The 22,400-nt window shown below is 45.5% G+C and overlaps 2 protein-coding genes across 5 annotated transcripts in view; both read right to left on the bottom strand.

Annotated features, from left to right (window-relative positions):
• Nucleotides 1-558: 558 nt before the first annotated feature.
• On the bottom strand, nt 559-12,618 carry ZNF436 (zinc finger protein 436). Of its 3 annotated transcripts, none has more exons than XM_057699553.1 (4): nt 12,261-12,618; nt 10,857-10,951; nt 9,909-10,035; nt 559-7,783 (listed from the first exon to the last, which is right to left on the bottom strand). In XM_057699553.1, exons 2-4 carry the CDS (start codon nt 10,887-10,889, stop codon nt 6,531-6,533), a joined length of 1,413 nt encoding a protein of 470 aa, XP_057555536.1. In that variant the 5' UTR covers nt 10,890-10,951; nt 12,261-12,618; the 3' UTR covers nt 559-6,530. The 3 variants fall into 3 exon arrangements, with proteins under 3 accessions (XP_057555536.1, XP_057555544.1, XP_057555554.1); XM_057699561.1 differs by lacking the exon at nt 12,261-12,618 and adding an exon at nt 11,606-11,664; XM_057699571.1 differs by lacking the exon at nt 10,857-10,951.
• Nucleotides 12,619-18,635: 6,017 nt separating this feature from the next.
• The window catches only part of TCEA3 (transcription elongation factor A3), a 39,381-nt gene continuing 35,616 nt past the window's right edge, over nt 18,636-22,400 (bottom strand). Inside the window, exons 10-11 of one of the 2 annotated variants that reach the window (XM_057699608.1) lie at nt 22,120-22,191; nt 18,636-19,889 (exon numbers count right to left, since the gene is read on the bottom strand). In XM_057699608.1, the coding sequence (XP_057555591.1) occupies nt 19,881-19,889; nt 22,120-22,191 (81 nt within the window). In that variant the 3' untranslated portion in view covers nt 18,636-19,880. The remainder of the gene's footprint in view (nt 19,890-22,119; nt 22,192-22,400) is intronic. The other variant, XM_057699599.1, reaches the window with a different exon arrangement.

Genomic DNA, 22,400 nt, shown 5'->3' on the forward strand with positions numbered 1-22,400 from the left:
ACTCAAGAACGATCAATATGGAGATTTAGAAAAAGAAATCTTGGGTAAAAATCCTATTAGAATACAGGACTTCATCAAAATTTAAAACTTTGGTTCTTTGAAAGACACTGTTAAGGAAATGGAAAGCCAAAGACTGGGAGAAATATTTGCAAATCATATCTGATAAAGGACTTGTATCCAAAATATATAAAGAACTATCAAACAAAACATCTGAAACTTTCTGGACTTTCCTGGTGGCACAGTGGTTAAGAACCCACCTGCCATTGCGGGGCGGGGGGCGAAGGGGAAGCTGGGACAAAGTGAGAGAGTAGCATAGACATATATACACCATCACATGTAAAAGAGCTAGTGGGAAGTTGCTGTGTAACACAGGGGATCAACTCGATGATGGGTGATGACTTAGAGGGCCAGGATAGGGAGGGTGGGAGGGAGTTGCAGGAGGGAGGGGATATGGGGATATTAAAAAAAAAAAAAAAAAAGAATCTGCCTGCCAATGCAGGGGGCACAGGTTCCACCCCTGCTCTAGGAAGATCCCACATGCTGCAGAGCAACTAAGCCTGTGGGCCACAACTACTGAGCCTGTGCTCTAGGGCCCACATGCCACAACTACTGAAGCCTGAGCACCTAGAGCCTGTTCTCTTCAATAAGAGAAGTCACTGCAACAAGAGAGTAGTCCCCATTCCCCACAACTAGAGAAAGACTGTGCACAGCAACAAAGAACAACAGAAACCCAAAAATGCAGAAAAAAAAATCTAAAACTTTCATTAGATTGTCAAAGGGATCTGGATCCTCCTCAAAATATTAACAACTATTGGTTTCTGTGATCAGCTTGGAGAATTCAGAGGTTGATCAATAGCCAAACCTATAGCTGGGAGCTTAGAATCCTGCTCACGCTCCCTGTATTGAGAGCTTGCCTTGTAACACGTCACCAAAGTTGCCATAATGTCTAATCCTAGATAACCCTCCAAAGATGACAACGATTCATCAAGTACTGGAGCATCGGGGTGGGTGACTTTATCCCAGCTTTACCTTGGGAGAGGGTGTCTTAGATGGGCCACATTGCCTCTAGGTGCCTTTTTCCTCTTGCATTAGGCCCCACCAGATATGCAATTACAGAATATCTACCGTTTCCACAGAATTTATTTTATGAATAGCTTGTGTGGTGACAAATCAGAAATGAAGTCACCAGTCCTACTGAAGGGAATGAAGTTTACACATATACACCTTTCATTAATCTAAGACATAGCTGTTGCCTGCCTACTCTAAGTCAAATATTTGCTAGGGGCTGAAGATACAATGGTGAGCAAGACACAGTGATTTCTTCAAGGATGTCAAAGTCTAATGCAGGATATGAAAAAGTGAACAGGCAAATACAAAACAAGAACAAAGTGCTTTCAGTGGGATAAACTCCGGGAATACTGAACAGAACCACCTGATCCAGTCTTGTGGGACTGGCAAAGGTTCCCTAAAACAAGTTAGGTGTGAGACCTGAAGGGTGAGGAGGAGTAGAGAGAAAGAGATGCAGCTTGAAAAGCATTGCAAGTGCAGGGGACGTGCAGAGAACAGAAGCTGAAGAGGGCAACAGAGGCCACATCATGACGACCTGTGTACTGCTGGCAAGGCAAAGCATGAGAAAGTTTTGCACAGAAGAGTGGCATGAAGGGATCTGCCCTTCAGAAAGACCAGTCTAGCTGGAGTAAGGGAGAATACATGGAAGGAGATTGAAAATAGAAGAGACTCATTAAGAGAATGTTTCAGTAAATAGGATGTGGCTTAGTGATGCTCTGAATAACTGCAGCTAATATTTTGAGCCCCATTATTTCACTTAATCTTTGCAACTCTGTGAGGTAGATGTAATTACCCCCATTTTACAGATGGGAGATCCAAGGAACAGAGAAGCTAAGCAACTTGCCCAAGGTCACATGATAAGTGGTGGCAGTAGAGAGAGCAGGTAGACAGATTTGAGGAATATTTAGGAGGTGGTATGGTCATGACTGAAAGACAATTAAACTAATTTTTTTTTATTAAAAAAAAATTTGGGGGGGGGGGCTGCATTGGGTCTTCATTGCTGTGCGTGGGCTTTCTCTAGTTGTGGCCAGTGGAGGCTACTCTTCATTGTGGTGCGTGGGCTTCTCAGTGCAGCGGCTTCCCTTGTCGCAGAGCATGGGCTCTAGGTGTGAGGGCTTCAGTAGTTGCAGCACACAGCCTCAAAAGTTGCGGCTCACAGATTTAGTTGCTACGTGGCAACTAAAGATCCCCGTGTGGGATCTTCTCAGACCGGGGATGGAACCTGTATCCCTTGCATTGGCAGGCAGATTCTTAACCACTGTGCCACCAGGGAAGTCCCTATTCAACTAATTTTCATTATTGATGTTGGGAAGGAACAGGAGTTTTCAAGTATGATGTGCAAGTTTCTAGCTTGGATGACTAGGCCATGACTGAGTTAGGAAATACAGGAGGAGCAGGGGGAGGGGGTGATAGAAAAAAGTGGTAAATTCAGTTTGGGATCTGCCTGGGTAATTTCCAAGTGGAGATGTCTACTAGGCAGCTGCAGAGGCTGGTGTGAAATTCAAAGTGAGATTTTGATGTCATCAGCCTCAGTCTGTCTCTCCCAGAGGGAAAAACAAAAGTACCCTTGAAGAAGCTGAAAATGATACAAACTTTGAAGCATTTAGGAAAACAGATAATAGGTGGGATTCACCATGAAACCATTTCAGGTCATTACAGGGTAATTTCCTTCTATTCATTTTACTCAATTGTTTTTCACTAACAACTTTTTATCTTGAAATCTCCTATAGATAAGCAGGTCCCATTTGGCTACTCCACTACAGAGACAGGCATCTAACCAATGCTTCAAAGAGTGCATATCTCCCAGGGTGCAGGAACTCCTTTTTCAGCAGGAATGCTAACCTCTGAAACATTAGAGAACCACTGAACAAATTATCATTTCAGTGGACTCAGTGGTGTCCTAAAGGCCTGGAAGCACAGCCCTAACAAAGGGCTAGCCTCCTAGAGAAAATTCAAAGAAGGAAATCTGCTTTACTATAATAATGGCAAAACATTAACATATTAAATACCCTAAAGGAGAGGTTCCAGGTGAATTTCTCCAGCATTTCCCTTGAACTTTCCTTCCCGGAAATAAAAAATGCTGAACATGGAGAAAGGAGAAAAAGAATTTTAAAAAATGTTTACGGGAGCTCCCTGGAGGTCCAGTGGTTAGGACTCTGCACTTCCACTGCCAAGGGCGTGGGTTCGATCCCTGGTTGGGGAACTAAGATCCTGCAAGCTACGTGGTAGAGCCAAAAAATAAAAATAAAAAATAAAAAAATAAAAGAAAAAAAAATCCCTTTCATTTTCAAGTCTTGGCTATAGGGTTAATTAAAAATTTTCATTCCTACTTGTATTTTTCCCCAATTTAAAGCACTTCCACTCCCTACCTCTGCCTAGACTGGCCTTCCATTCAAAAACAGTTTTCATGAAATAAAACTGCTTGTAAGTAATTTGAAAGTTGTGGCCACACCCTGGTAGAACATAATTACTGCCTTAGGCAGACCGCGCAATTGTGTCATGAATATAGAGCCTTTATTTCTAGAACACATCTCTGTTCTGGGATCCTAATACTAATTTAGCAGAAATTGTTTTAGTATTCTTAACAGATACCCCAAAATATCTCCTTAAAGAAATATGGCCTCTTCCCATTTTTCCTTTTGGATTTTTTTTTTTTTTTGCTTTTGTTTTGCTTCTCCAAAGCTAATGAGTTACCCGTACCAAATATTTCCATGTTGCTTTGCCACCAGGCTAATCTTCACAGGAAACTGGTTCATGTTTTTTGCATCTTCCCCAAATATGGCAATATCCAGAGAGCTCACCAATACGTGAAGACATGGTATTCCCCAATTCCCACAAGAACATCTGCACAAATGCATCAATATAAAAACAGTTGTGCCCAATTTTAATGTACCTGATGAAAAGCCGTTTTATGAGTTGGTGCTGGATTACTAAAATAATTCTCAGCTTTTTGATTTTAAAAATTATACTTTTAATTACAGAATATTGTTAGAATAATACAGATGTAGATAGACACTAAGATAATTGTGACCAATACCATAAGGAAAACTGCTCTACATACTTACTTGTTCACTCACTCTCCACAACCATAGAAAACAGGCACAATGTGCTCAGGTTGTGTGTGCGGAAGCAGCCAGAGACTTGGGAGCAGAAGGCATGCAAAAAGCTTTAGCAAAGAGAGACTGATGCATAACTTTACAGAGTTCAACACAGCAAATGAGCAACAATTGGCAGGAAGAGAGGAGACAGAGTTGGTCTGGCCCTTGCCCTTTTAACTTCCCAACTGGAGTGTACATGTCTAGAGAGATGGCTGGGGCACTGAGAAGCCAAAAGCAGCAGAAGGAACGGGTTAGCGTGGGATGAGGGTGGGGCAGGAGAGTAGGGAAGGAAAAGAGTGAAATATAGTTACGTCATGGAGATGCTGTCTTCTACGGCCACTCTGAAGCTGATGTCCCTAGTGGCTCACAGAAATAACAGGAGAACTGTGATATTCATTAAAACCATCAGCAACACTGATACGGGAAAAAGACATTTGAGTTTAGTCATCGAGAACATGTAAGTCATTCAACGATTAAAATAAGAATACCCAAAGTCAGCTAGATTTTGTATAGAACAAAAAACATGCTCCCTGCCCGAGTTTGTATTTAAACAAGAGTGGCAACACAAAGACACTTACTTGGTGGAGTGTTTTTTCATTGTTACTTTTGAGGTTGTGTCATTTGCAAGGGATGCAGACCCCCATGGCTGTGAGTCATAGTAAATCACTACAGTACACTACCCAAGAGACCACTGGCTCCTTTAACACCAAGTCCCAAAGAGCAATGCCAAAAGTTTTTCAAACATTACAACACTCACAATACAGTACAGTAGAAAAAACTTGGGGCAGGCTCAAAAAATATATATTTCTTACTCCAGTCCCATTTCCTGGGCATCAGTTCCTTCCCACTCCCACCCCCAAATGTTTGGATAAGAATCAACATTTGGGATATTTCCTAATTCCTCTTTGGGCTGAGGTAAGGAGAACTGACACTACTGGGCTTAAGTTGGGTCAACTCCTACATTAACCACTTAAATCTGTAGGCTGGGAGAATGGAAATACACTCCTATCTAGGTTTATTAATTCCCTGTGACTAGGCCAAAGAGAAGATAATTCAGTCTGAGAACAGGACAATCAACCTATTTGTCCGGTAATTATCTCCAACTGACTGATATATATATAAACAAGTGCTTGGTTCTGTACAAAGACAGATCTTACAGGAGAGTGCACATTACAGCACTAGTGTTTAAATTTTTTTTTCATAAAGAATGAAAAAAAAGGACATTTCTCACATTGGAGTTATGTCTGTAGTTCTGTCACATGATCAATATCACCCAAGAACATGCTAATTCGGTGTGAATTCAGTTTCTGCTACTGGAAAAACAACAGGAATACACATTTTACATGTACATACACATGCCCTTATGAAAGCTAAGATAAACACTGGGATGTGGCCCTTATCAAATTCTAGAGTTAGCAGTACAGGGAGAATTGATCTTAAAGGGTAGAGGGGAAAGAACAGAGAAATGACCTGCGTTCCTTGGGAAGGGACTCTGTGCTTTCTTCCCTGTAGTGGTCAATTCCACTTGCTCCTTACCTTCCACCATCACTTATGGTCCTATCTTTCCTTGAAGCTATTTTCCCTACAATATTCCCTACAGTGATCCCCAAAGAAAATTAATAAATTCTGATTAATGGCAATAACAACAGTGGGCATCTCTTGCTAATGTCACCACTGTTGATGAGTCCTTGGTCCCTAAACCTGTGTCTCATTTTTCTTTTCAATCTGTAACTTCAGTTAGCTTTCACAAATGTGAAAGCTTTAAAAAAGTTAATTAGAAACAATGAGGAGAAAAGTTATGATCACTGCCTTCATCATGCAGAATCCTGCTCTCAGGAAGACAGAAAGATACAAATGCATGAGCAACTCAAGGAGAAAGCCCTTGAAGGGAAGATGTGTGTGCCCAGCTACTATGTGAGTGAATAGGTGTGGCAATTCAGGCAAAGTCTCTGGTTGTCTTTTTCCAAAGCAGCTGTGACCACCCTATCACAGTTCAACATTTCCCCAGCATAGTTTTTTGGGCCAAGGATGGGAGAAATTACTTTTAAAGATTTACTCCATTTCCAGGCCTGAGCATTTACCAGCATTTATCACCCGGTCTTTGGATTTCCAGTTACTTGTGGGGCTGATTTTGATGAAATAATTAATATTGGGTGAATAAAAATCACTATTTTGGAGGAGGGAATAACATTCCCAAAGCCACGGGTCAGAATTTCAAGTGGCTGGTCTTCTTCGACGTTTTAAACTGTGGCCCACAACAAAGAAATTCACTACAGTAAAAGAAGCTCAGTCTTGAGAAAGTTCCTGTATGTCAAATAAAATTGTACCTTCAAATGAATCATTTCTCTGTAATAATTACAGGACTTAGTCCGTGTGAACTCTCTTATGTTTAATAAGAGCTGAGCTGCGGCTGAAACTCTTCTCACATTCGGTACATTCATAAGGCTTCTCTCCTGTATGAACTCTCTGATGTGTGATGAGGTTGGAGCTCTGGGTGAAACCTTTTCCACACTGCACACACTCATAGGGTTTCTCTCCTGTGTGGGTTCTCTGGTGTTTAATTAGGTCTGATCTTTCACCAAAGCTTCGCCAACACTCGTTGCATTCATAGGGCTTCTCTCCAGTGTGAATTTTCTGGTGTGTGATGAGATGAGAGCTCCGGCTGAAGCTTTTCCCACAAGCATTACATTCATATGGCTTTTCCCCAGTATGGGTTCTCTGGTGCTGAACCAAGTGTGAGATGCGGCTGAAATTCTCCCCACATTCATTACAGTGGTACGGCTTTTCCCCTGTGTGAGCTCTGCGATGGCGCACAAGGTCAGAGTTCTGACTGAAATTCTTCCCACACTCATCACACTTGTAGGGCCTTTCCCCGGTGTGAACGCGATAGTGTTTGATGAGGTCAGATCTCTCACTGAAGCCTCGCCCACATTCGTTACATTCGTAAGGCTTCTCACCTGTGTGGGTCCTCTGGTGCTGAGCTAGGTGAGAGCTCCGACTGAAGCTTTTCCCACACTCCTCACACTCATAGGGTTTTTCCCCACTGTGGGTCCTTTGGTGCTGGATCAGGTGAGATAGCCGGCAGAAACTTTTCCCACACTCATTACATTTGTGGGGCTTTTCTCCAGTGTGGATTGTCTGATGCTGAATGAGGTGAGAGCTTCTTCCAAAACTTTTCCCACATTCATTACAGTCATAGGGCCTCTCCCCAGTGTGTGTTCTTTGATGCTGAATAAGGTGGGAACTCCGACTGAAGCCCTTTCCACATTCGTAACACTTATAGGGTCTGTCCCCGGTGTGGGTTTTCTGATGTCGATTAAGGTCTGAGATCTGACTAAAGGCCTTTCCACAATGAGAACATATATGATATCGGATGCTTGTGTGGACTTCTTTGTGGACCAGCAGATCAGTGACTTGTTGGAGAGGATAGCTTACCCACTCTTCTGCTGTTAAATCACCCCACTGTCTTTCTGATCTATCCCTATTTTCAAAGCCCTCTTCGCTTTCAGGATTTTCCTCAGTATTACCAACAGGTCTATCAGATGCAGTCCCAAATTCCACGTCTTCGCTAACCTCTTGCTTTGGATTCACTTCGTTTTCACTCCTGATTTCAAAATCTGTAATAAAAGGTGAAGAATTATACTGGTAAACACACACAAAAATGATCTACTGTGTGCTGGGCACTGTGCTAAGTTCTTGCTGTGAATTACCTCAACCACCCAGAGAGCCAGGCATTATGATGATTTCCACTTTAGGGATGAGAAATCCAAGACCCATAGAAGTGACTCGCGAAACATTATGCGGTAGTAAATGGTGAAGCTAAGATTTAAATCTGAGTCTGTCTGATAAAAGTTTATGCGCTGTATCACTATAGTTAATGATTCTTTATGAAAATTGTATATGTTCCTGGTATTTCCAAAGAAGAAAACCAGAAACAGAACATATAAAAGACTCTAAATTAGAATTTCTAAAAGCCAAGAGCCTAGATATTTTATATGTGAATGGATGTGTGTGTATGTATATGTTCTTAATTTGTCAAGCCTTCATCATTATAAGTATTATATACAACATTTACTAAGAACTTACTGGGTTAGCATGGAGAAAATTTTTATCAACCTATATCAAGTCTCAGTTGGGAGGAAAAATGACTTTTCAGTGGTCTTTTTTTGTATTTTTTGTTTTTTCTTTTTTGGCTGTGCCATGTGGCTTTCGAGGAACTTGACCAGGGATGGAACCCAGGCCCATGGCAATGAAAGAGCAGAGTCCTAACCACTGGACCGCCGGGGAATTCCCTTAGTGGCCTTTTAATGAAAATAGAGGTGGGAAGGTTGGAGAAGGCAAAAAGACGCCTGGCTCAGAATATTCTTGGCATTTAAAAAAAAAAAAAATTCTTGGCATTGACTAGGTAAAGACTTCAAATGAAAATCAAAATATACAAAGTCACTGTCTACAAGAAACTTTCGACCAGACACTGCTTTTTCCAAGTTGTATTTCTTGGTACACTCTTCAGAAAGAGGTTACTAGGTATGCTGGGAGAAAGGGTCCAGGGATAAATTAGTTTGGTAAATGCTGCATACAACATCCTTTTCTTAGAAATTCAAAATGCCTGATGCCACGTTAAAGGTTCTGAAGAGTCTTGAGGTAAAGAAACCTTGTAAACGTTATTTAATTCACTCCCAAACTTATTTGGGCAAGAAACCTTTTTTTTTTTCCTGGTGCTTCCATGCTTCCATCCTTCCAACAGTGCTCCTTGGACTGGACCATTGACTTATAAATTCATATTTCTTTAAGCTTCTCATTTCTTGTTTTTATTGGATTGAGTGGAATATTTGGTTTACTGACTACAATAGATCTGGGTAGATAACTTCATTTCTAGTTGCACTTCTAAAGGAAGGATCCAAGAAAGTTGGGACATCAGAGCGCAAGTTAAAAAGGAAACCCTTCACTGTTGCCTTTTGTTTGTTAAAAGCTATGGGAATAAAGATTTCAGAAAAAGGATGAATCCTAATGAATGGCAGATGACCTAGTGAACCATGTATGGTTACTAACCTCTGTCAAGTCCTAACAGGAGACAAAGTGAGTCAAAAGACTTTCAGCTCAAGAATACACTGTTTATTCTAGTTACACTCAGACCAAAGGATATCTAAGAGAAAAAACAGGTTTGCAGGCCACCAAAAAAATTAGCTTCCCTCTCTAATAGAATTTGTGATCTCATTTAGTTCAGGATTCTCCTAGAACAGCATCTGACACACTCAAGATCTACGATCAACTCTAAAACGTCTCTAGACAAGTACCTACTCCGGATAAATAAAGGACCTGAGGCAAACCTAGGGCTTTGAAGCCAAAACAAACACAAAAAGGTGGCTTCTGCCCTCCCGTGAACCTGGGTTAGCACCCCCTCATCTTCTAGTAAAAGCACCATTTACAGGGGCATTTATATCCTGGCAAGTACCATTATGTCAGACCTGTTTGGTCAGTGATCTGTACAAACAGGCTGGAAAATGGCAAATGACTCAGGGCGCGAGAAATCTGAATGTTTCTAAAATGTGCAGAAACAATCTTTCATCTTAGGCAATATGACACTGATATTCCCTCACTCAAAGATCTGCCTGAAGACTCAACCGAAGCCAAAATCCAATTAAGTACTATAAAAAATCACTAGTAACTAGGTTGTATTGAAAGAGCTAAGGCATTTTTGACAGTCTCAAAAACGTGGGGTGGAGAAAGATAGAGGGTACTTACCTAATGAGACAACATTTCCATAATTCTCCTGCATAACATCCCTGTAAAGGTCCCTTTGTGTAGGGTCCAGAGGTCTCCATTCTTCCCGGGTGAGGTACATGGCCATATCTTCAAATGTCACAGGTGCCTGAAATCACACATTGCTTCCTCAATGCTTGGTATCTAAGAGGTTAGTACCAGTTTTTCTTCTTGAAATTAGAGACATGGCTAGAATTGTCGAAGAGGCAAAAGATATTAGGTCTGATATGCAGAGTCCAAAGGAGAAATAAACAAGCAACAAAAAGAAGTGGTAAAGGAGAGAGCAATTTATGAGCTGACTGCTTTGGTCCCATGGCCAGATATCCTTGCCCCACTCCCAACCTTTCCCTCTAGCAGTACTTTCTCAGAACACACCTAGCACCTATATCATTCCATACCTTTACCCACAATTTTCCTCTTTTCTTGTAATATCTTCCTCAGACTGTGAAATTCTACTATTCCTGAAGGCCCTGTTCCAGCACCAACTGTTCTTCAGTGTCCCCGCCCCCCCCCCCCCCCCCCCATCCCGCTGCTCGGCTCCACTCCTTCCTCCCACACCTCAGACAGAATTAATACTCCCACTTCTTGGTTCCCACAGCACGTTGTTCCTACAGAAAATTGTGCTCTTATCACGTAGTGGAATGGTTAACCGGATGCATGTCTCCCTACTGATTGTGAGCAGGCAGGGAGGGAGGGCACGTTTCATCCATCTTTTATCTCCCCAGTATTTAAAAGCAAACAGCAGGTGTTCAATAAATGCTTGTTTTGTGGCTACACTGTCCTGACACTGGGTCTCTGGAGGCAGAATACCGAAGCAAGCGAATTACTTACTAATCCCAGGGAATTTCCCACAGGGATTTTCAGCGCAAGTAAACGCCAGGACGAGGTGGGTAAGCACAGGCAGGGTCCGAGAAGCCACCCCCGGCTTACCTGGGACCCAGCCATGAGCAGGGCGGCTGCCATCTCGGGCTCAAGGATTCGCCTCCCAGGAGAGAGAGAGCAGGAAAAGCAGCTAGCAGACAGCGCTAAAGGAGGCGAAAAGCAGGGCGTGAGGCACAGAAACAGGCCCTGCCCACTCCCCAGGGCTGGAGTTCTAGCCGCCAGGCGGGTGGGGAGGGCCCTGACCCCGGGCCGGGTCACTCTCCTCCCTGACCGTCGAGCGCGACCCGCCCTCTGTGTCTCCGCCACCAAGGGGTGGAGGCTGCCGGAATTTACTAAGACAGCCCCCTGGCTCTGTCCCTCCCGGGCCGGGGGTCAAGCCGATGCTGTCTCAGGGAGGAGGCTATCAGCCCAGCCCACAGAACGCCTCCGCTCTTCCATGTCTAGGCTGGGCCCTTTCCGGCAGCTGCGCCAGCCAATCAGCGAGCGAAGCTCACAAAGCGCTCTGCCAATTAGATGCCGAATACTAGGCCCGCCTCTTGTAACATGGCACAGCATCTTTATCACGCCTGCGCCCGTCCCCGTGGCCTGTCGGGAGTTGGAGTTCCATTCAGGCGTACAAAGGCCAGTCAGAGGCCAAAAGCCACGGAGGGAAAAGAACAAAAGGGTGAAGAAAAAAGCAGGTCCTCCTAGCCAGGGCGGAGTATTTTCTGCTTTCTTCTCTTGGAGACCACACGGATTAAGCCAGGGAAGTTGCCCTGCTTCTCCTCACGTCCCTAGAAGCTTATCTTGAGTCGGACCTTAACTGCGACGTCGAGCCTAATTTAGGCGCTGGCCTCTGTTGGGTTCCGCTGGGATTAGCTCTCATTTGACATCCCGGGCCTGAGAGGAAAGCAGCAGCCGCCCCCTCCCCAGGAGAGACTCAGTGGCCGTGCTGGAACTTTGAGCTCCACCCACGCACTACATCTCCCAGCAGTGACTGCGGCATTCGCATAATGCTCTCCAGACTACAACTCCCAGGAGGCACCGCGCCGCCTGTCCGCAAGCAACAGTGGTCCGCAAGCAAGAGTGGTCCGCCGCGGGGCCAGGCTGTGTCCCGGCTCCATCGCTGTTAACCCTGTAGGGGCGTCCAACCGTGTCCTTCTAAAGAGGGCGCCCCTTGAGGGGCGGGCTGAGTTGCGCCTAGCGGAGGGGAAGCAAAAGCCGGAGGGAAATCAGAAGCAAGGGTGGGGTATAGGGCGCGTAAGGTGGAGCGAGCCAGGCCCCAGGGTTGGGAAGGGCCGTTCTTATCATCCCTGAGGGCTTGTCCGCTAAAAGAGTTCCTGGCGGCCTCCCACAGCGATGGGATCGTGGGCCTCTAACGGCCTAAGCCCGGCAGGCCCTCAGGATGTTAGCAGTCCCTGACCGGCTGAAGGTAGGCAGCCGAAAATCCGAAATGCGAGCGAACGGACTTACCTCCTGGCCAGCAGAAGATCCACTAGGTCGCTGGCTCCAAGATCCAAGAGGCCTCAAACAGATTTCAAATCTGCAGGCAGAGTTCTCTGAGACTGCAGACGTTCCGAAAGATTCTAGGGATCACTGGCAGATCTTGGATATCCCAGACGTGCAGGTAGATCTCGAATCCTTAGACATGCGGGCAGAGCCCAGAGATCGTAGGCGGATCCCAAAGACTCACAGATTCCCGAGACCTCAGACTATTAAGCAGCTCAGAGAAACCACAGGCTCACAGGCAGATCTCTGAGACCACAGCAGCTAGCCAAGGAACACCACCAGCAGCTAAGCTGTATTCAACAGGAGTTCTTCCGAACGGAAGGACTTGCAGCCTTCCCTTTCCCCAGCCAGGATGAGAAAATTAGACAATGGAAGCCGAGCGCTAGGGAAAGCAGGCATTCTGCGTAGGGAAGAGCTCTGAGCTCGCTGTAGCCTTGGAGAGGGAAGTGATGGAAAAAGAATATAGCAGCTTATTAGGGACTCCCACCCTCTTCGAGTTATAAATATCCCCAGAACCTTGGCTACGTGCCCAGAAGCCTGTTGTCTCTAACTGTACAGGAGACTTCTCTGCCTGGGCTGGGAAAGGGGCTTTTCTTTTGTTTTGCAGATATGTCCACCCACCAAGTGACTTGAATTTTTTTCTTCAAACGTGACTCTAGGCTATGCTTTTATTAGTGAGTGTCCTATTCACAGTGCCCAGTTATTTATGGTTAAATTATTCAAGTGTCCATAAAGAGCTAGGACCCTTCCCAGCCATGAGGCAAACTTTCCCACTCCCACTCCTCTTCTCACTCCCAACTGTGAGGCAAGGAATTTTTTAGATACCACAGAATTGTACCATCCTACCCCATCTAAAATTAATATGGGGACCACAAAAAAATAGAATCGTAGAGGGTCCGCAAGAGGCAGTGTCCTGAGTGGGAGGTGTGTGGGCACCAAGGTCAGACAAACCAGGGTTGGAATCCAGGCTATGTATCCTTCGGAAAGTCATTTAATCTCTCCAGGCCCATTTCCCTTTCTGTGAAATTGGGTAATCATACCTAAGGCGGTGGTGAGCAGTAAGTGAGATGACTTAAAGCACTCCACACGGTGAGCACTCAGACATAGTTAGTATTATTAATCCTGCCTTTGGTGGCAGGAGAGACTTTCAAGAAAGGCCTGTGGATATTTTCACTGGCTCAGAACATCTGGGAAGTCAGAGTGGCTGGAAGCTTTGAGGATCTGCTGATGACCTTATTATCCATAGTGTTTCTGTGAAAATCCGGAGGGAGTTGGAAGTTGAGCCAGTTGGTTGAGTTTAACAGAACTGGTGTATTGAGTCGAGTAGAGCAGAGGTATTTGGGGATGCCAAAAACACAGCAAGATGAGGCCTTGCGCTCTCAGGGAAACCTCTGGGACGAGGAAGAGGGAGATCAGTTCGGACTTTGGCCAAGTAATTGCAGGTTTCTAACTGGGCTGAATGTGAGGTGAGTGCCTGAGCCCCTCAGCTCAGTGGGGCTCCCTTTTCATCCCTTCTCTGACAGGTTGCTTTGTAAACTTTCTTAGGCATTTTCTTTCCCCCTTGTTCCAGAGCTTTAAGTCCTTCTTTGTCCTCTCACTGTTCCTTTTATTCCTCAGGCCTGCCTTGGGGGGCAGGACGACTCTCCAAGCCCAGCTTGGCTGCCTGCCTCCTTCTGTGAGTAAGTGCTTTTCTCTTTCTTTACCTGGGACCCTCCAGAGGGTGGAGGAGAAGAGGGGCTGGGAGCGGATGGAAAGCGTGAGTGCATTTGGTGCCCCTGGATAGGGGTGGGGGGAGTGGGGAAGAGGGGGAGGGAAGACAGTGGGTGAGGGGTTTCCTGTTGCAGCCTTCAGCTGGACTCGGAGGGTTGGGGTCACTGGAGGAGGAGGTGGCTTCCTGCCCCATTGTTCAGGACTTCATTGTTTCTCAGGAATACTTATTGTGTGTGGGTTTTCAGTAACCAACTTGGAAAGCTGTATTTGTTCCCATTATTCAGCAAACAATGAGCACCTACTGTGTGTAGAGGCAGCAGCACAGCCTACCACTGGGGAAAGGGTCCAGGAGTACCACTGCGTCAGGGTCTCCAAGTTAAGATTTTGACATCATCTCCAAATGGGATTTTACATTATGTCAGATCCACTGACCAATTTGATCAGAGAGCCTCCTGCGTATCCTGAAGCTTGTTTCTTATTAACAGACCACTGTGTCTGTGGAGCACTATAAATTATATTTTAATAAATCCTATAATTATCTTGTGAGCAGCACAATTAGAATTTTTTGTATTGGAAACATTCATTTGCTAGACGTTGAAAAATATGCCTCAGTATCTGTGATCTTGTTTTGTTATCTCTTCATTTTCAAATACACCAGGAACATAAAAAAAAAAAACAAAAAACAAAAAACAAACCAGTGATCTGGGCTTCTCTTTACTCCTGCTCAGAGCAGAGATGAAGCCTCATCTTAGCACAAGGAGGTGGGAACATGGGGGACACCCTGACTTACAAATAGTCATTGCTGTCCAACTGCTAGAGCATTCGGAGAAGCTAGCTACTCTGCACTGAGGAGGGGCAGACACAGCTGGGGTGGGGTGGGTAGGGGAGGAGTCTTCACAGAGGAGGTGACATCAGAGCTGGCTTGCAAAGACTGTAGGAGTCTTGGAGGTGGAGAACGAGGGGAGGGAAAGCATTCCAGTCTTCAAGAACAGCATGTGCGAAGTCATGGAGGCGTGAAAGGACAGAGCGTGTTCCAGAATGGTCAGGATTGGGTATGGTTAGAGGGAAGAGTGTGGGGGTGGAGTGGCAGGGGGAGGAAGCAGAGCAGGGACAGTCTCTTATGTCCCTTTGCCTACCTGTCTGTTTGTCTCTGGCTTCGGCTGTGGATCAGCAATGCTGGTGGTGAGGTGTAGATTGGGGGGGTGGCGTGGGGTGAGAAGAGCAGATTGACTCTGCAGGAGGAGAGGGGAGTGGCGAGGATTGGGAAACTCTTTATGACCTCATGCATTTCAGCTGGTTTTCTCCTGAGAGAGTCAACATTTTCAAAAAATGTAAACAATTGCATTAAAAATGTGCAACAGACTTATTTCATTGCATTAGAAATGTGCAACAAACTATGTAAAGGCATCAAATAGGACTGTATTCACTGAACATGTTTACTGTGTCTCTATCCTATACCGGCACTGCGCTGGGAGGTAGTATGCTGCCCCTCACGACTGCAGGGCTGCGATGAGGATTAAATGTGAGAATGGCTGCAAAACATAAAATGCATGGGCACAGAGGAGAGCCTTGGCACAGAGTGGCACATGCTGGCTGTGGGGGAGGTAAAGCACATCACAGATGCTCTGTGAGGTGAAGCCATATTTCAGAGTGACTCAGAGCATGAACGGGGGCGCAGGTTCAAGTCCAGATTTTGTCTCCTAGAAGCACATTACTCTCTGAACCTTGTTTTTTTTTTGTTTTTGGGGTTTTTTTTTTGTCTGTATAAAGAATATAATAATCCAGTTCATAGAGACAGAAAGTAGAATAGTGCTTGCCAGGGGCAGGGGAAGGGGGGAATGAGGAATCATTTAATAGGTGTAGAAGTTCAGTTTTGCAAAATGAAAAGAGTTCTGGAGATTGGCTGCACAACAATGTGAATGTACTTAATACCACTGGACTGTATGTATACTTAAAAATGGTTAAGATGGTAAATTTTTAAAGTATATTCCCCCCCCCCTTTTTTTTTTGCACACAACTGCATTTAATCTAAAACCCACCAGCTCTCAACTCACAAGTTTTTTAAAAAAGAACCTAGTTCAGGGGGTGTGAGGGTTAGTTGAGACAACATAAAGTATCCCCTATACTCATAACAATAGCTAACATTCACTCATCAGGCACTTTGTGTCAGGTATGATTCTAATGAACCCCCACAATAATCCTATGAGCTAGCCGTTATTATTACCATCATTTTACAGATGAAAGATGAAGGCATGAAGGTCCATAATGTGCCCAAGATACCCAGCTAGTAAATGCTCAGCAATTAATAGATATTATTGACACTGTCATACAAAGAAATTATTATCATCATTATGGTAGAATGAAGTGTATTTATTAGCGTTCCATACTGCTGTAGGAGTTCGGAGGAACCATCTCTTGTGGCCAGGGGATCCGAGAAGACTTCATAGAAGGTGTGCATCTGAGGTGAGCCTTGAAGAATGGGTAAGATTTGGACTGGGGTGGAGGAGGAGGAATCAGAATAGGCAGTCACAGTGGGGAAGGTCCATCAGTTCTCAAGAACAGGACAAATACCTCCCTTAGGCTGGAGCATAAGGGGCCATGCATGGCTCACGCAGGTAAGATAGGGAGTGTTTGTTTTTGTCTTTTTGGCCACATCACATGGCATGTGAGGTCTTAGTTCTCACACGGAGGATGGAACCCATGCCCCCGGCATTGGAAGCGCAGAGTTTTAACTACCGGACTGCCAGGGAAGTCCTGGTAGGGAGTGTTTCGAGTTGGGAGACCAGTAGAAGGCCTTTGCATCAACTGAAGAAAAAAGAAGACCTGGGAGAAAGTGTTGATGGTGATGGCAATGGAGAGAAGGATTGGGCAAGGGAGAGACTACAGAACTGATAGAATGAAGCGAGCAAGGGGAAAGGGTCAGCGATGGCTCTAAATAACGAACTAGCTGACAGATGAAAAGACAGAAGAGGGGATTTAAGAAAGAGAAGATACGAATTCAGTTTGTGATTAATTGTATTGAGAGGGCCAGTGGGCTACTTGGAGGAGATATCCAGACAGGCACTTGGTGACTTAAGTCTCAAGCTCAAACAAACAAGCAAACAAACCCCTCAGAACTAAAGACAGAAATCTGGTAATCAGAATGAGACTACTAAGAAAGACTTCTCTATAGTATTTCAGGTTTCTGTAACATTGGAAATCATCTTCTAAACTGGTCATAGGATCTCGGCTGTGGTTTTCAAGGTCTTTTGGCCCTAATATTCCTGGTGAGACCATCTCTCCTCCATCCCAGCCGTGTTGATTCTCTGTTTCACCTAATGTCGTCTTTATTCTACTGTGCGATAGCAACCCCCTTTCCCTTAGGAAGGAGGCCTTTCAGGGAAGTAGACTCAACGCCAGCTCCCTTACAGCTCACACCTTCTTCATCTTTGATATGAAGGAGGAGATGAGGTTAAGCCACATGTTCTGGCCAACAGCATGTGCCAAGCCCGTGTGACGAGGAGAAGCACAGCATGGCCAGCGTGGCTGGAGCACAGAGTGTTGGGGAGAGGCAGAGGCCAGCCCTGCAGGGCCTTGTAGGCCCTGCCAAGAGCAGTGGAAAAAATGGAAGGTTGTAAATGGGGGTGGGGGTGGGGGGCATTTGTAACACGATCAGATTTGCAATTTTGAAAAGCCTGTTCTGGTCAGCGCAGGGAGAGCATGAATTGGAGGGGGTCCCGAGTGGACACAGGAAGACCAGTTGGGAGGGTATTGACAGCCTGCTGATGAACACAGTCTGAGGCCCATTCACGCGTTTCTGTGTCCTTTTGTGAACGTAGATGTGTACTGTGTAGATGTGCGAACTGGAGCCGACTTGTTCTTCTGCTGTTTAATCTGACTCATCTCCTTTGTGAACAGTAAGGTTATTGAGGGTGGAGATTCAGTTTTATATTTTTTCCTATGCTGTAAATCCTTGTGATACTGGGAACACAATGGATATTTAGACTGTGAAGACTGAAGATCAGCCCAGGGTGTCATCTTTAAAAAGCCCAAAAGTAACATTTATTGACATTATTATATTAATAGTGGTTCCTATTTTGTTCAGCTTTTTTTTTAAATTGTTGTTGTTGTTGTTCTGCTTTTGATTTCTAGACATTTGGATGGAGAATTAGATGATACAGAGAAAAACCTGGATATCTCAACCAGTACGACTCAAAGTGTGGTCTGTGGACCAGCCGCACTGGCGTCACCTGCGAGCTTGTTAGAAATGAAAAAAATCTCAGGCCCCATCCCAGACCCACTGAATCAGAATCTGCATTTTAACATATCCCCAGGGGATTCCTACCCATTTTACAGTTTAAGAAGCACCTGGGTATCTAAGCAACATCCCTTTACACTCCTGTGGCTAATATTCATACCTCAGGCATTTATCACATCCCATCTGGTATGGAAATCACTGCCAGGCTGGGAGTTCCTGGAAGGTAGGGACTGAGCATTGCGTACGGCCCTGCATTTCTCAGAGCCTTGAGCCCAATGACAGGAAGCAGACGACCTGGGTTTCGGTCCTGGATCTGCCACTTATGAGCTGTGTGTATTATATCTTCTATGAGAGGATCTTCAGTCCTTCCAAAGGAACCCCCCGCCCCTGCCCCACCACTGATCTGACTGCTGCAAAGCTGGAGATGGTGGCAGGTTTCTGTACACAGTTTATTTACTGGCTTCACCTACAGGAGGAGGCACTTGGGCAGGAGGAGGAAGGTGATAACCGATTCCAGAGTGGATGATGCCAGGGCACATAAGAAACTTGGGCTGAAGTGATGCCGACAGCTACCCTAAGTCTGAACCAAGGCAGATGGAAACTCTTTGAGGCAGGCCTAGTATCACCCCCATTTTTAATGGGTAAGGAAATGGCTCAGAGAGGTTAAGTGACTTGCCCAAGCTCCCAGGAGTTCACAAGCTCCTATACATTAGGTATTTTAGAAAACACGGTCCAGGAGACTCAGCCCAGGGCTGCTGGAAAGCCAGGGACAGTCAGACACTGAGACCCAGGACAGACCCACCAGACCTGCTCCCAGGGCTTTTCTAGACGGTTCCAGATTTGCCTAAAGTTTCTATCAGCTTAAAAAGCAAGCCGATTTCATCATGGGAGAAGCACAACAAGGGCCCTGTCCCCTGCAGACTTCCTCTGTAGCTCGGCCTCCAATGTGTGAGGAACGCATTGCCTGGGCCTGGATGGGTTCCAAGGCTCAGGACCTCCCAGGGACCACGGAACTCGGGCACCACTGTACTTTTCACTCAGAAACCCTCAGCTCAAGACGATGTGTCCCTGTCCCCTGCCTAGAAGGACCTCAAATACACCCAAAACAAGCTAGGAACGGGGACTAGCAGAGAGTTTGAGAAGAGATGAGGGGAGGGGTAGAAATCTTTCTATACGGTGTGTAAGTTGTATCTGCCTAAGACAAAGCGTGTGCCAAACTGTTCTACACATATGACTCATGGTGGGGTGGGTAAGATTTGAGTCGGTCTGGTATATTTCAACTCAGAAAAGGCTGAGAGGTTCAGATGTGAGGGAAGGGACTCAAAGCAAAGGTCTGCCAGCCACTGTCAAAGATACGTCACCTCAGCTCTGAGGCTCTAAAGTCCCTAAAGTTTCTATAAGAGGTCAGTCAACATGGACTTGGCATTGTACCCTAATTAGCCTCCCCCTATTAGTCAATCACTATTAATAACGGATTATTAACTTGTAAAAGAATTCTCCCTCTGATTCCTAATGCCCCATTCAGAGTTCAGTATTTTTCTTCACTTCAATTTTTATTTTTCTCCAGTTACGATGGCTTAGTGCTTCCTCTTTGTTCTTCCTCGCCTTGTTCACTGAAATCCTGGCTGGTGGTCCGATCAGCAGAACTACAAAAAAAGGCAACAACGTTTGAGAACTCTTTGCATCACTCAAGGAGACTAGGGGCAGGTGGAGGGAGGTGAAAAGGAAGGTGGGGTCTGGAGCCACACAGAGTTCAGATCCCAGCTCTGCCATTATTAGCAGTGTGACCCCGAACAAATCACTCATCTGTAACATGGGGTCACCATGCGGACCAACGCAGGAAAGGATTATCAAGCAATGAATGGAAATTTGATGCCAGACATGTGGTGAGCTCTCAATTTACCGTCAGAAATATCACCGTGATTATTACCAATAGCTTGGTTAGACTTTAGGCCTCCCACAGGCAGTGGACACTACCTGCAAATTTTGTCAGAAGCCATGTAGTGCCACCTCTAGTGGGACCTGCCTCTCCAACTTCCAAATTCCAGTTTCTCTCCAGGAATCAGGGAGGAAGAGCTGGGTTTGGAGCGTGTAGACTGTCCTCTGTCCAATAGTAACACAAGAGCTACCGTTTACTGAGCACGTATTCTGGGCTAGCATTAACGTCCGTGGACTCATTTCATCCTCACAGTCGCCCAGTGACAGAGACACTATCATATTGCTTCCCTTTTCCCAGGTAAAGAAGCAATTCAGACAGGTTAAATGACCTGAAGCAATTCAGATAGGTTAAATGACCTGCCAAAGCTCTCATAATACTAACAGGTGGCCAACTCAGAATAATCAGAATGGTGGTTTCTATGTATCAGGCTCAAGGCTTTTTTCTATGGTTGTGCAGGTGGTTCTCTACACAAGAGAACCTGGCCAAAGGGGCAGGTTGGGGCTGAAACTCAGCTCCTGCTGTTTGCCAAGCTCTACTGCGGTGCAAGGCTGTGTCTCCCTGGAGGCAAGGACACCTTTTTCTAATTTGACAAAAATACCATATGAGCTGTCAGAGGCCCTGTTAATTCTTTATGTGTATTACCTTCTCTAATCCTCAAAACAGTTCTGTGGGCTAGGTATTCCTACCCTTATTTTATAGATGAGGAAACCCAGGCCTAGAGAGTTCAGGTAACTTAGCAAAGTTACTTTGTAAGTGATAAAGCTAGGACTGGAGCCTGATACCAAAGCCTATGCTCCAAACTAGTAGGCCATTATACTGGCCCCATCCCTAAGTGCTCAATGAGTGAATAAAAGAAAAATACATAATCATCTTTTACCCTAAAAACATGGCAGTTCTTATGAGGCCCCAGGGCTGTTGAGGCCCCTCATTAAGTTGTAGAAAACTCAATCGATCAGAAATTTGGAGTACTGTCTTTCAGTGCTTGAAACTCTGTGACTTTATGCTGGTTAACGATTTCTGTAGCTCAATTTCCTCATCTGAAAGTGAGAGTAATATTATAAAGGAAAATTTCTCGTAGTTGTTGCAAAGGGCATATGCATATGTAATAATCCTCATATCAACCATGGGAGGTGAGTGACACACTCAGGATCACGCAGTGAGTAGGGCAGAGTGGAGACCCGAAACCAGGGCTCCCGACTCCCAGTCCCATGCTCAGTCCTCCCTAAGTACCTTACAACTTTTGGAGCACTTGCAGCCTGCCTGGTGGCCCAGACATCACACAGCACACATGCAAATCAGATGGTACTGGCAGTGGACATTAATCATGTGACCACACTCAGTTGTTTTCAGGAGACGAGACAGGAAGGAGCACTCCGGGCGGAGCCTTTGCTTGACTCCCATGCCTGAAAACAAAACCGCTGCCTTTGCAAGAGCTAGGGCCACCCGGGTTACAGCCTTGGGTAATGCAAGGCTTTTCCAGAGCTGCTTTAGGAGGGGAGGATGACCTGGGAACATTTGGGGGCAACGCCATCCCCTCATCCCTGGCTGCAACCAGGTTCAAAGGAAATACCATCTGTGGAAGCACTTTGCAGAGAGGCGTGGTCCAAATGCAGAGTACTATTGTTTTTCCTCCCTTCTGTGGATCTCAGGAGGCTGATTCCATCTGTGTTCAAATGACAGACTTGCCCATCCTGTGATAAAATGCGGGCTGCTGTCCCCACCCCCAGCTGGGTGCTTTCCAAAACAAAAACATGCACATACACATGTACTCTGTCCCCGCCTCCTCAACAACAACCCACCACTATCTCCAGCTCTGCGGACCTGCTCTGTGCAGGCTGGGAAGCCCCTATGTGTGAGGCCCCTTTTGGGCTGTGGGCATCCTACTGCTTATGTGGAGCAGCTTCTGTGGATGACAGGGGAGGAAGAAAGATACAGACCTTCCAGCGATTGCCACATTCATTGCATAAGACAAAGGTAGTCATGGGCTCATCGGCGCTGCGTGTCTGCACCTGTGAGAAAAAGAGCAGGGACCGCTCATGAAGTCACTCCCTTGCTCTAGGACATGGCTCCCACTGTCTATAGAAGTAGATCCAAATCCCAGAGGCTGGCACCATTATTCCCACTCCACTTTGGCAATTCCCTTATCACCGAGAACTCCATTGTGTATGCATATGTTTTCCTCTCCTCTTGCAGGTCCATCAGCTCATTTCCAGTATCT

This window comes from Hippopotamus amphibius, chromosome 1 (genome assembly GCF_030028045.1).
Source record: "Hippopotamus amphibius kiboko isolate mHipAmp2 chromosome 1, mHipAmp2.hap2, whole genome shotgun sequence".
Classification (NCBI taxonomy): domain Eukaryota; kingdom Metazoa; phylum Chordata; class Mammalia; order Artiodactyla; family Hippopotamidae; genus Hippopotamus; species Hippopotamus amphibius.

What these genes read in the sequence shown, in the direction of transcription:
- ZNF436 (XM_057699553.1), bottom strand. Translation starts at nt 10,889, where the DNA reads ATGGCAGCCGCCCTGCTCATGGCTGGGTCCCAG. An exon ending in TGCTCATGGCTGGGTCCCAG is followed by an intron (nt 10,036 to 10,856) that starts GTAAGCCGGGGG and finishes GTGTGATTTCAG; the next exon opens with GCACCTGTGACATTTGAAGA. An exon ending in TGGAAATGTTGTCTCATTAG is followed by an intron (nt 7,784 to 9,908) that starts GTAAGTACCCTC and finishes CTTTTATTACAG; the next exon opens with ATTTTGAAATCAGGAGTGAA.